The sequence below is a fragment of the Aristolochia californica genome, unplaced genomic scaffold, assembly GCF_029961685.1.
Source record: "Aristolochia californica isolate CCGP_79_NKW_82.1479 unplaced genomic scaffold, dmAriCali1.0.hap1 SCAF_2, whole genome shotgun sequence".
In the NCBI taxonomy this organism is placed as follows: Eukaryota; Viridiplantae; Streptophyta; class Magnoliopsida; order Piperales; family Aristolochiaceae; genus Aristolochia; species Aristolochia californica.
In genome coordinates this window covers 38,830,349-38,843,330 of record NW_027181881.1, presented here as the reverse complement: position 1 = coordinate 38,843,330, position 12,982 = coordinate 38,830,349, and the positions used below count along the sequence as shown (strand labels likewise).

Genomic DNA, 12,982 nt, shown 5'->3' with positions numbered 1-12,982 from the left:
ACACGTGTGTTTCTTCTCTGTTTATGAGAAATCGTTTTAGTTTATTAACAACATGTTAGAGCAGCACCCGGTGTACTTACCCCCTTATGAAGAGAGCAGCCTCGCTCAACCTATCACTCGTTGAAATCCTTTCAAGCTATAACTGGTCTAGCTTCAAGCTTTGCCTTCAGTTTTTAATCTTGCCTTTCAAAATTGGTTCATTTTGTAATTACTTCTCTAAGCGTGGACTACATTCAAACACAAGACACTTATGTCATTGACTGCTAATTAGTTGGTTTAATATGGCTAGCTCTCGGTTTGGTGGCTGAATTAATCATTGATACAGTAAGCGTGGAAGGAACATCCATTACTATTTTATCCACTCTTCTCTATTTTTTAGAAGACCATTTAGTTCAGTTATTCTTTTTGAGAAGATTAACAACACTCGGTACAACTTATTAGCAGTTTATTACTTGATTCCAGCTTATTATTTGGTGAACATATTCCTTATTCAAATATGGACTTACTGTAAAATACCTTATTACTCTTTATTACTCTTAAGGATTTTTACTATTCACCAGTTATCCATTGTTATATAACAACATATTTGGTATGTGTTATTTGGATATCGGCTCATTATCACAACTGTTATTGTATCTTTTTTATTGAAACATTATTATTGAAGACTAAATCCTCAGTTGCTTGCCTTGGGTTCATTATTTTTCGACTATTGTCGGCATTAGTTCATTAGTTCGTATGATGAAGAATAAAGCACATGATGACCTTGATTTTTTCATCTTATCTTCCTCATTAATCATTACCCTTTAATAATTGGGCAACTTTTCTCCTACCATATTTTATTTGACTCTCATTTATCCCCTTTGGCCAACCCTTTTTAGTGTGTTGTTATGGTTGGTCCTTTTTATATTGGGGTGTTTTTAAGTTCACTGAGACTTTTTATTAGTATCCTTGGGTTTTTTATTGTTGTCTTATGAATGACAGATATTACCCACTTGAGTAATTATTATCACTATATTTGTTTGAAATCATTTGAGGTTGGTTTTGACTTATATTCTTTCACCCATTTCTACCCCTTTTGAGAGTCTATGCTTGGTTTCGTACTTATACTTGGACCTCCATGATGGAGGAGATTATGACTACACAACTATGTTGTTTGTTTCAAGCTGGGAGATCAATGTCTTTACCTCCCAGCTTGAGGGGGAGTATTGGAAGATATGATGTAATTAGAATGTCATTGATGTAATTAGTTTATGTTTCTTGTCTCTTCTTCACTCTTACTAGGGTGAAGGGTATAATTATAATATTTACTTTTATCACTTATAAATAGAGGTTAAGGGGGAGGGCTTGGAAAAGTCCATAACCCTATTCTTCCTCCTATTTTCTCCAAATTTGTCACTTTTCCTCTTCTCCTCCTAAACTTTCTCCCAAAAATCTTCTTCTTCTTCTTCTCCTCAACCCTTAATCCTCTTCTACTATGATTATACATTATAGAATCCTAAGTTCCAACAAGTTGGGGTCTTAAAGGGATTTATTTTTCTTTTGTAGGTATGTCTCTAAGCCAAAGTACTAAAGAATGTATAGATTTTGGATAGTGGGTCTTGAAAGCACATGAATCAGTGATAAAAAGAAAATTTTGGAAGTCACCCTAAAGGATGCTGGTCATGTAACATTTTGAAACAATGAAAAAGGTAATAAAGATTAGAGGAATTGGAAAAATAGTCATAATTCTTATATTTCGGATATTTATTATGTTGAAAGGTTGATGCATGATTCGTATAGTATTAGTCAACTTTGTGATAAAGGTAGTAAAGTGTGACTTGAGAATAACTAATGCTAGTAAAAAATGAAAATTGATGAAATAGCATTAGAGGGTCATAGACATGGATATTATGTTTTATAGGAAATTCAAGATTGAGTCAAAGATCTTGTTATACCACATGAACGAATATGGGAAAGACCATTTATGGTGACTCTGCACATAGACCTATTAGAATCATTGTTGGATAATAATACAGTTGGATAATAATACAGCCACAAGTTGGCATGGCTTTTCAAGAAAGAGCAGTGGCCTCAGGTGAAGTCGAGGTGAAGCTTGGAGGCAAATCTCTAATTGGAAAAGAAGGTTTTAAAAAGATTTTTACAAGTAGGAAATGAGTTATTAAATTTATTTGAAATTTACATATTGTACATTCATGATGATTAATCAATGAGAGATCTAGGTCTGGGAGAAGAAGATTGAAGGCGAGAGGTGAAATTAGGGTTTTCAATGAATTTAGAAATCATGTAAGAAGTATCAGTTGCATAAGATGGTGCTTATATGCCAATAAGCTCCGTCGTTTCCGAAAATTTTTCAGCAGAGATCCGCCTGAGGATGAGCAAATTCTAAGCAAATATACATGCATTTTGTAAGATCTGATCTAAAACAGAATTTATTATCTTATTTGGTTCAAGAGTTTGTTTCCGCCATCAGATATACTGTAAAAGAAGAAAAGAATCCCACGTCCCCAAACTGTCTATTGCTTACTATTAAAGAGACTACACTTAAAAACCTCTGCAACTGTTCAATTCTAACTTTCTTTTGGACGTTGAGTTCCTCACTGTCAGCGGCATTTCTCCCGCATCCCCTTTCAGAGATTGGAATTGCAAGAGTGTGCCTTCCCATGCCCATGCAGAAATCTCGCATTTTCCTCCGTGTATACGTGAGTTTCATTCAACAGCCTGCCAACATAAAAATCCAAGAGTCACCGAGGGAACAATTCGTTTTCATGGGAAGGATGGGACTATGAATCGTCAATGAAACACTCACGAGTTGATAACAGTCTTGTTCATGACAGTAGACGCGACGAAGGAATCGCCATTCAGATAGTGCAATTCTCCCTTGATTCGTTCCTTGATATTTGCGTCCATTTGTTTGGCATCGAAGCTAAATGGTTCATCAGAGGCCTTCAAAATGCAAATATTAAGCAAGAAAGCCAGAAGTGGCGTTAAAGACTATAGCAGTGACGAATCATGACAAACGAATCCGGAAAAATCTACCTACCATGACCCAACCCCAGGTGTCGGCAAAAGAAGGGATATGAGCAGTATACGCCACCACGTCTGAAGAAATATGAGCTAAATCATGATCCCCTCCGTAAACAAGTAATAAACCATTTTGAAGTTTGAGCGGAAACAGGGAAAATACTCACATTTGAAGACCTGTTTGAGGGTGTTGTAAATGGAGGAGAAGACCTCCTTGTGGGTGAGAACACCTGCAGGTCCGGCCTGTGGACACAAAACAAAAGGAAGAAATCACTCGGAGGAATACAAAGTCAGAGAGGAAATGAGAGTTGAGAGAGACCCACTTGAGTTACAAAGACGCCCTTGTCGTTCAGCTTGGGCTTCAGCACCTGCTCATAGAAGCTCTTGGTGTAGAGCTGATAGCAGGGCCCTCCTTCCACTGGATCCGCCAGGTCTCCCACTATCACATCAAACTTTTCCTTCCTTGCCTCAATCTCCGCCCTTTCATCAACATAATGGAAGCTCATCAACATAAAGTCAAGAAGCTCTTCCACATAATGGAAGAAAGATTTTTTTGGCCATTGCGTTGTTTAATATTAATAACGTCCTTAAGTTGGGGCATTAATCATGCACCTGTTACAGGCAGCTTTTCAAATGAAACAGCAAAGCCGTTCAATGCATCTAAAGGAAATGATTATGTTTCATTAAAAGCAATTAAATGAGATGCTGTTAGTGAAGAGACGAGATATTAAAACCAGATGGACTCACTTAGCGTCGTTAATGACGAGGTGGAGCTTCTCGTCGGCGAAAGCGTCGCTGTTCGCCGTCAGGTACCTGCGGCAGAAGTCGACCACCTCCTGCATGAATGCCATGAAACGTGGAAACATGAATATAGGGGAACGTGGACGGAAACCTCTGTTTTGCGAGTACAGATGAACCTCAAAACTAGCATAGCGACAAAACCGTCCGTTACGTTTTTTTTTTGGGCTGTGGCCAAGTGGGAATGCTCGAAGATAAAAGTGGTTTGAAGAGATGAAAGAAGTTGGGTTGAAAGAAAAGGATTTCTTTTCCTTTTTATCACCTGATCAATATCGCACATCACGACTTTCTCTATATTTTTATGCTTTAAAATTTCTCTCGCTGTCGACCCTTCGCCTCCTCCCATTATAAAAACTACTTTGGGGCTGCAAACGAAACAAATACAAGATGAAAAATCCATTGAAGGATCAACTCGAATTAAGGAAGAGCGGAAACGAGTGTATGCATATAGAACTTGCTTAGGATGGAACGAAAGAGAAGGATGAACTAAGCATTCATGGTAAATAAACTCATCCATTTCCGCGCTCTGCATCTTGCCATCAATCACTAAAGCCTGAGCCATTGAAAAGTAAAAAGAACAAGATCAATAAAAGAACATAGGACAGAGAAATAATAAACGTCAAGAAGAAGACAAAACGCAAGAAAAGGAGAAAAAAAAAAAAAAAGCGTCTGTTATCGAGCTTGAAGGCCTAGAGAAGAAAGATGGAGCGCGATAGCGACCTTGCCGAAATGTTTTGTGTCCAGAAGAGCTATCTCCTGAAACTCGCTTGCTCCTCTATGTAAAACGCTGATCAAGGCAAAGAGATTGATTAAACAAAAGATCAAACTACATAGAAACCTCAAAGAACGCCATTAAACAACTTTCCTAGCCGGAGACAAAAGAAAAAAAAAAAAAAAAAAATCACCTGTTTAGTGAAAACGACCATTTGAGATCCACATCGATCTCCTCCTCAAACCAGTAGCAATTACTTTTGCCATCTGCAGTGAATCCATCACCTTGAGACACTGTGAATCCGTTTCCAAGGCTCATCTCCACGGCTTCACCCATTTCAACCACACTAAACGGGGGAACAAAGAAAAAGGTTAAGAATGGCAAGCAGATAGAAGGAGAAAGGGGAGAGGAGAAAACGCTTGAGGAGAGAGGTCCAGCGAAGCGAATTTATACAGATGAGGGAGCTGGGGGGGAGGGAATCAAATTAAAGAGGAAAAAAAAAAAAAGAGAAAAAAGGAAGATAAAATCGGATACGAGGGAAGAAGCACGCGCGGAGGAGAGTGGGTTCTGCATGAGAGGGGGGGAGGCAAAATTAAGGTAATTTGGTGGGAGGCGTGATCTCGGGTGGGACCCGCCACTGCCGACGTGGGAGTGGTTGAGCACGTGGCAAATAGGTGGGTCACAGAAGGGGACAAGAGTGGGGTCGACGTGAAAGAAGTGGGACCGGGAGATTAATGACGGCTGGCGTCCGGCCAAGCGTGGAGGAAGAGAGAGAGAAGGAAGTTGGCGGGACCCGCACGTGAGGAGGAGGCAGTCGAGCGTGGAGATTCCACTAATAAGTAGATATTGTGGAGAGTCCACCTCCACCTACAAAGCCCTTCGCCTCATCATGCAGCCATGTCTTTGCGTGCCGGTCTTATTATTTTTTTTTTACCTTCTTTAATTGACCAAATCGCCCTTTCATTATTATTAATCTGATCCCTTAATTCTTTTACAAAACCCAGAGTCCCTCAAAGAAAACACTTGATTAATCTATTTAAATAGTTTTAAATTAATGTAAGGGTAAAAAAGAGATTTTGGTAGGCATATGGAGCATTAGTGAGTGATTGCAAAGTGAAGTCACAGTCAAGAGATTTCGGTGGAGAGGTTTCGGTCATTTCACACATTTCCAACACCCGGCAGCCAAAAAAGAATGTCTCCTCCCTTACAAAACCATACTCGTGTTTTTTTACATTTTTTTTTTCCAAGTCAAAAGCTTAAATAATATGAGTGGAGAAACCCGGTTGCAGGAGTCAAAGCTTTTTCTATGCCTTTTCTACCCCCCCCATTGTCCAAAGTCAAAAAAAATCCCACACTTTTTTAGTGTCCAGTCCACACTAATTACCCATTTTTTCAGAAGACTCTTTTAACTCTAATGATTTGGAATTCCCCGGGACAAACTATCAACCGAATCGTGTGCTCGATTGACCCGCTGACTTCCTCCCCTTAGTGGTCCGATCTCGGCCGACAATTCGGACCCCACCCAGATATATAAAAGATGACGTCAGCGGGAGACTTTGGAGAGAAATTGTCAATTGGGATAAAAACTTAGAAGTATCCAGAAATTTGAAGCAAAACTAATTGATGAAAAGGTCATTAATCTGTTCAAAATTTTCACTATTTTAATAATATTATACCATGCTTGGAAAAAAAAAGAAAAAGGGCTTGTGCTTTGATTTGCTTGCTTTTTGCTTTGGCTGTCGTTGATTTGTCTACCGGCAAAGTCCCAAGCATTCATTAGAGAGGAAAGCTACTAGAGCCGCATTCGCTTCTTCCCTGCCACATCATATGCCCCAGAGAAATGATGCAGCTAAGCTTAAATGACAGTTGCTGAACATCAAGCATGAGAGACATTTTAGATGTTCCCTACAGCGCCCAAATCACACTTTCTCAACTTGGAGCTCTTCCAAATTCAAGCATGAACAGACAATACAATGCATATTTTTTAAAAGTAAACAAAAATTACTAAAGTTGCCAGTCTTTCTAAAGTTATAAGATATAGGAAGTATATAACGATCTTACAAAGAAAAAAAAACACTACTAAAATTCCTTCTTCTTTTCATACAGAGGAATCGTCTCAAGCTGCTGGAACCTCTATGTCTGTCGCCAACAAATTTGGCCTCATGTATTCCTCCTCTTCCTTCGGGGTGTGGATGGTGACAAGATCGGGAAGAGGCGTGGTGGGGCCCTGCTTACCCTTTGGATCCCAGTCCAACATAATCTTCACTTTGATACCAAGAACACCCTAACACAATATGAATCAAGATTTTCATTAGCCACAAACCCACAATATCTTAAATATCTAACAAAATCATCACTTGAGAGAACAAAAAAAATGTAGTATATATTATATGAGAGGAAAACCATACCTGTCGAAGCAGCACATGTCTTACCGCAGAGTCGATGTACTCATTTACAGGTTGACCAGAGGATATCATGTATCCATCTTTGAACTTCATTGATTTGGCACGCTGTGCCCTCAGCTTCCCACTTACAATCACCTGCGTGTACAAGGCGGACAATGTTCAAAAAAGGCAATCAATGAAGAACACCACATGAATATAAAAGTAATTTTGGAGCAGACCTCACATCCCTTCGCACCACTTTCCATGATGAACCTCAGGACACCATAGCAAGCCCTATATTGCCCACAAAAAAAAAAAAACACTATATTAAATTAGTGTTATAAATATAAAAACCTAAGCCTACCCAACATACTCCAGAAAGCTCATATACGACAAAAACCCTGAGATGAATACCCCCACTTGTGCTTACACAAAAAACTCCCAACAGTCCAAATGTTGCTCATTGATAAATAAACATATAACCTAATGCTCAATCATTAATAAAAGATCATAAATAAATAAAAATAGTTTAGAAAAAGCTTCTGCTTAAAATGGTTTCAACATGACACAAGAAATAACTGTAGGAGGATATTCCAAACTCCAAGCAAATAGTTTAGCATGCAAGAAGCCTGACAACCTCCATAGAGAACTTCTATTTTAGCATTGATGCACAAACCTCGATAGCTCATTAACAACAGCATCTAGGAGCTAATAAACCAATGCTGGAATTATGGGAAAAGCCGAAAATCAACCAATGTCAAAGGTGATAATATAGGAGATACTGCCAATCATAAAATGATGTATTATGGGATGATTCCCTCTCCTTGTAATCTTGCTCTTTTGAGCCAATTAATATAACTTAAAACTATTTCAAAAGAAAGAAAAAATGATGTATTAGAATGAAGCTGAAATGCATTTGAAAAAGGGCGGCTCAAGCATGTAAATTTATCTGGAACATTTTTTCAGTTCAAAAAAGTTTATATGACCCCAACATTAAAGGTCTGCATCTCAATCTGAAATTAATACAAAACTTGAAAAGAACACAGCCAAGGGAAAAAGATCCCAACAGTTCAAGTGTAGCTCATTGACAAATAAACATATAACCTAGTGCTCAATCATTAATAAAAGTTAATAAATAAATAAAAATATAAATGATCGATCAGCAAAGTCATTTAGAAAAATCTTCTGCTGAAAATGGTTTCAACCTGACACAAGAAATAACTGTAGGAGGATATTCCAAACTCCAAGCAAATAGTTTAGCATGCAAGAAGCCTGACAACCTCCACAGAGAACTTCTATTTCAGCATTGATGCACAAACCTTGATAGCTCATTAACTACAGCATCTAGGAGCTAATAAACCAATGCTGGAATTATGGGAAAAGCCAAAAATCAACCAATGCCAAAGGTGATAATATAGGAGATACTGCCAGTCATAAAATGATGTATTAGAATGAAGCTGGAATGCATTTGAAAAAGGGCTCAAAGCATGTAAAATTATCTGGAACATTTTTTCAGTTCAAAGATGTTTAAATGACCAGAACATTACCCCAATCTGAAATTAGCACAAAACATGAAAAGCACACAGCCAAGGGAAACATTATAAATCAACCACTTGCTTTCCAATTAAGGTATTCTTCACCTAAATGTGTTCTGAACCTCTACAAAAGTCTGACTGTATCCAGGAGTACATAGTTCGAGAACGACACTTTAGGCCACATGTTGATTACATAAAAGAATTTCTAACAATACAATAGGGTATAGCTCCAGTAACTTTCAATGACACAAAAACTTCTGCACTTGCAAAATCTGTATCGTGAAAATACACAGGAAGAGAAGAAAAGGACCACAAAAAAACACAGTTTAAATGTAACCCCAACCATTCCACATGAAGACAGATAGTTCCATGATTATGATTGGTGCGGCCACCTTAATTTGGTCATCTTCCGACACAAAGTTGGTATGAGAAAAACCTATTTGCTTTATAGATGACTGGAGAACATGACTTGAAGCTCAGAAGAAAAGAAACCTAGTACATGAACTCAAGCCTAGATAAACAAACAATATTGGATCAATAAACTGAGATACAGTCAATACAAAGATCAGCCATACTACACTCTGGCACTTGACATAACACACTAAATAACAAAAGCATAACGGCCCTAATCAAAGACAGGAAACACGAATTTCCAGTGTCACTAAAAATAGCAACGAGATCAATTGAAAATCCAAATAGTTACAAACAAATAACAATTAGGTATGATAAATTATCACACATACACAGGAAGTGTTATCACGGTAAACAGTATGAAGAAGCCAGATCAATGCTGTCATCTTCCACACAAAATTGGCACTAAGAAAACCTTTTGTTTTATAGATGAATACAATGCCTTCCAAATAGCTCCCATGGACCATTCAGGTCAGCCAAATACACTTTCAATATTCTACTGAGGTTTCCTGAAGATAAGTCAATCATTGGATAGAAGAAAAAACAAGAATTTTGACAACCCGTATAGATGAACTCACAGATAAACAAAAGGCACCCCAAACTTTTCCTTGCAATTTTCCCATCAAGAACCTGAATAGAAGGTTCCTCAGACCATAATTCAAGAGGGAAGGGCAGCCTACATATGGGCGTCCTCAGACACGAGGTTGGTATTGAGGACCAACTTTGCTGTAAAGATGAATTCAAAGAATAATCAAGTTAAAGAAAGCCGAAATGACCTGACTTGGTTTCCTTTTTGAAAGTTCATGAGATTGGCCAGATAAAAACAATGTTCACACTTAACCATTTATCTCGAGATTGGAGCATTAGCTCAATGGCCACATTGGAGGGTTTCTAATGTGAAGTATTCGGTTTGGGGGTGATGAGGGGTTTACAAAAAATAGTTCAGACAATCAGCACTCAAAGTAACAAAAATATGAGTGTTTCCACTCATTTTGAAAAGGTACGCTTAAACTACAATGAAAACCATTGAATCCCTCTCTTGCAACGGAGAGTCAAAAATAACTGATCGGCAATGGACCAACATAACAAGTACTGAATATTTCAAAAACAAGGGCAATCCATCCAGAGTGAAAAGACAGTAATATAAGCTTGTCCAATTGAATCAGGATGGCATGGACCATATCAGATCAAATCAAATAACATACATTTGTAACAATAGATGCATACCTCCGGACAGCAAGCCCTCCAAGCAGCTTGTAACGAAGGGACTCTGCCTGGGCAATGGCACAAAGACCTCTGTTATTGACCTTCTCAGCATACAGCTCGACGCTGTTTTCAGGGAAATTGAATCGTTTCTGAACAACTGACGTCAATTCCCGAATTCTTCTGCCCTTCTCACCTGAAGGAAATTATCAAGTTCCCTTATAAAAACTTTCTAAATAAATCAAAATTGGAAACCAAAAATAATGATCCGATAAAATCTGAAAAAAACAATTATGTACTTGACCACACGCAAAACTGTTCAGAAACACAAACACAGCAGTCCTTCTCTTCCTAGACTCTAGAAAGAATTATGATGAATACAAAAAAAAAAAAAAAAAGGCCAACGGGCCACAATAAGAAAAAGATCATAGATACTAATCAAAACTTAAACATGGCGATACAAGAAAATCCAACTGAGCGGCTTACCAAGTACGTTCTGCGTTCGAGTAGCTCTGATGATGATTTCCGTTCGCATAGGTGTAACTCGCACTTCAACACCAGAATAGCCATCTTCCGCAAGTTCTCTTGTCAGAACCTCATTCAACTCAGCAAAGAACACTCCATCAGCTACGAACTGCAGAAGACGAAACAAATTTTTTGAGGTTAAAGTTGAAATAAAAAAGTTACTGAACAAACATAACATTACAGAAGACCTAAAACCATAATGGGCCAAAAAGAAGAACCTTTCTTTTCTTGCTCATTTGGGTTGCCATTTTCAATGCTCGGAGGGAAACAGAAATCGAAGGGAAAGTTGTGAACACAAGAGCAGTGTTCTTCGCTCTAAACAGTGGTCGTTGTTGTGCAAACGAAGGCGAGGCCGGTTTGGGATGTTTATGATTTAAGAGCAAGCAAGAAAGATTGATCGGACGGCTAGAAAAACCGAAGTTTTACTGGAGGGACGAGATTTAACACTGGCCATTTGGTCTCCCAAAACCCTAATTTTTATTCTAGGCTTCAGTGTGCGTATTGCGCATCATGGCTTAAAGCATTTCATTAAAAGTATAATAATAATAATTAGCTGAGTGAACAGACCTCGAGGTTCGCTAATAACTCGGTTCAGTTTAATTCGAATAAACCCGATTTGGAAGATCAGTTCCAACTCAAACGAACCAAACTTGAACGATGCTCGGTTCGGCTCGCGAACCTAAATGAGGCTCGGATCTCGTTTATTTAAACCCGCGGTGAGGAGTCGATAATCGGGACCGAAGTAAGAGCTAGACTCATTTCGTCCAACGTTGCGCACGTCGGAATACCCTCAAACACTATGGTGCATGAACCAATGTCATGTGTTAGAGAAAGTGGTTGTGCAGGCGTTAAGGATGATTCAATTTTTCACTTCAATTCAAATTTATAGTGGATTAACCCCCTTAACTAGGGGTGGCATCGAGCCAAGCCGAGCCCAAACCTGTTTATGTTCGAGCTGAGCCTTGTCTCGAGCCTAAAATTATTATCGAGCTCGAGCCCAACAAGTTCGAGCCTCAATATATATTTAAAATTTTTCAAAAAATATATATCAAATAAAATGTATATAAAATTATGCATATATTTTACATAAAATTGGGCATGACCTCTACATAAAATTGGGCAAAACCTATATGCATCATACGTGTATAAGATTGGGCATAACCTTTACTTAAAATTGAGCATAATCTATATATATAATACTTGTATAAAATTCGGCATAACCTCTACTTAAAATTGGGCATAATCAATATACATAATACCTGCATCAACACTCCATAAAATTGTTTATACATTTTATAAACACTCCATGAAATTGTTTATACACTCCATGAAATTGTTTATACACTCCATAAAATTGTCTAAACACTCCATACACTACATAACATTATAAATAAACTCCATACAATAATCAAACACAACAAAATTAAATGAAATATCACTATCAATTTACAATCACCCAAATAAAAATTATAAATCCTTTAAATAAAATCCTATTATTATTAGAGACTTACTAGAAAATTACAAGAAATATTTTAAATTTTCTTAGGAAAGTTAAATGGACCTCTTATTGTATTTTCTAAGGAAATAAAATAATTAATAATTAATCTAATATATTATTATACTTATCGATAAATTTTTAATCACATAAAATGTCAAACACAAAATTGTTATGAAAATTGCCTCATCCTCAAAGTATTATATCATCAATTGTCAAATACTTATTCAAAAAATTTCTATATGGTTTTCTAACCCATCTTGCAAAGAAAATTTTACTTAGAAAATTATATGATTTTTTAAAAATAATTTATAATTAGAAAAATATTTTGAAAAAACTTGAGGCACTAATGGTCCCTATATTTCTACTAAAAATGTCTTTTCAACATTTATTGAAAAAATCACTAATAGTCTCTAGAAACGTATTTCTACTAAAATATCTTTTCAATTTCTTTAAGAGCCATGAGGAAGGGACAAAGAGTTTTTTTTTCCTTGTTTATGATCTCGCAAGTAGGGATGGCTTTGAATAAATTATATATAAAATTATGCATACATTTTTTAAAATTATAATGATAGGGGATTAAAAATTTTAAAATGGATTAAAAATGCACCAATATTAATCTTTTTTACTTCAATTGTTATCTAGCTTGTTTTGTAATTTTTGAATCTAAATTATGGCCTCCTTACTGCCCTAGATGAAAATTTATATTATAGGAAAAACTAAAAATATTTTTCTTATGATACATATTCCCAAAAAAACCTTTAAATAAAATCTTATTACTATTAGTGACTTATTAGAAAATTACAAGAAATATTTTAAAATTTTCTTAGGAAAGTTAAATGGACCTTTTATTGCCTCTTCTAGGGAAATAAATAAAAACAATAATAAATCTAATATA

General features: G+C 36.9%; 2 protein-coding genes across 2 annotated transcripts; both read right to left on the bottom strand.

Moving 5' to 3' along the window:
* Positions 1-2,412: 2,412 nt before the first annotated feature.
* Positions 2,413-4,935, bottom strand: LOC137956153 (thermospermine synthase ACAULIS5-like). The gene is made up of 10 exons (XM_068803513.1): positions 4,725-4,935; positions 4,540-4,606; positions 4,278-4,372; positions 4,082-4,184; positions 3,769-3,857; positions 3,345-3,501; positions 3,189-3,264; positions 3,041-3,099; positions 2,807-2,943; positions 2,413-2,718 (listed from the first exon to the last, which is right to left on the bottom strand). Exons 1-10 carry the CDS (start codon positions 4,865-4,867, stop codon positions 2,628-2,630), a joined length of 1,017 nt encoding a protein of 338 aa, XP_068659614.1. The 5' UTR covers positions 4,868-4,935; the 3' UTR covers positions 2,413-2,627.
* Positions 4,936-6,437: 1,502 nt separating this feature from the next.
* On the bottom strand, positions 6,438-10,954 carry LOC137955909 (small ribosomal subunit protein uS3x-like). The gene is made up of 6 exons (XM_068803126.1): positions 10,808-10,954; positions 10,551-10,698; positions 10,089-10,260; positions 7,155-7,209; positions 6,940-7,071; positions 6,438-6,815 (listed from the first exon to the last, which is right to left on the bottom strand). Exons 1-6 carry the CDS (start codon positions 10,835-10,837, stop codon positions 6,648-6,650), a joined length of 705 nt encoding a protein of 234 aa, XP_068659227.1. The 5' UTR covers positions 10,838-10,954; the 3' UTR covers positions 6,438-6,647.
* Between the last annotated feature and the right edge of the window lie 2,028 nt (positions 10,955-12,982).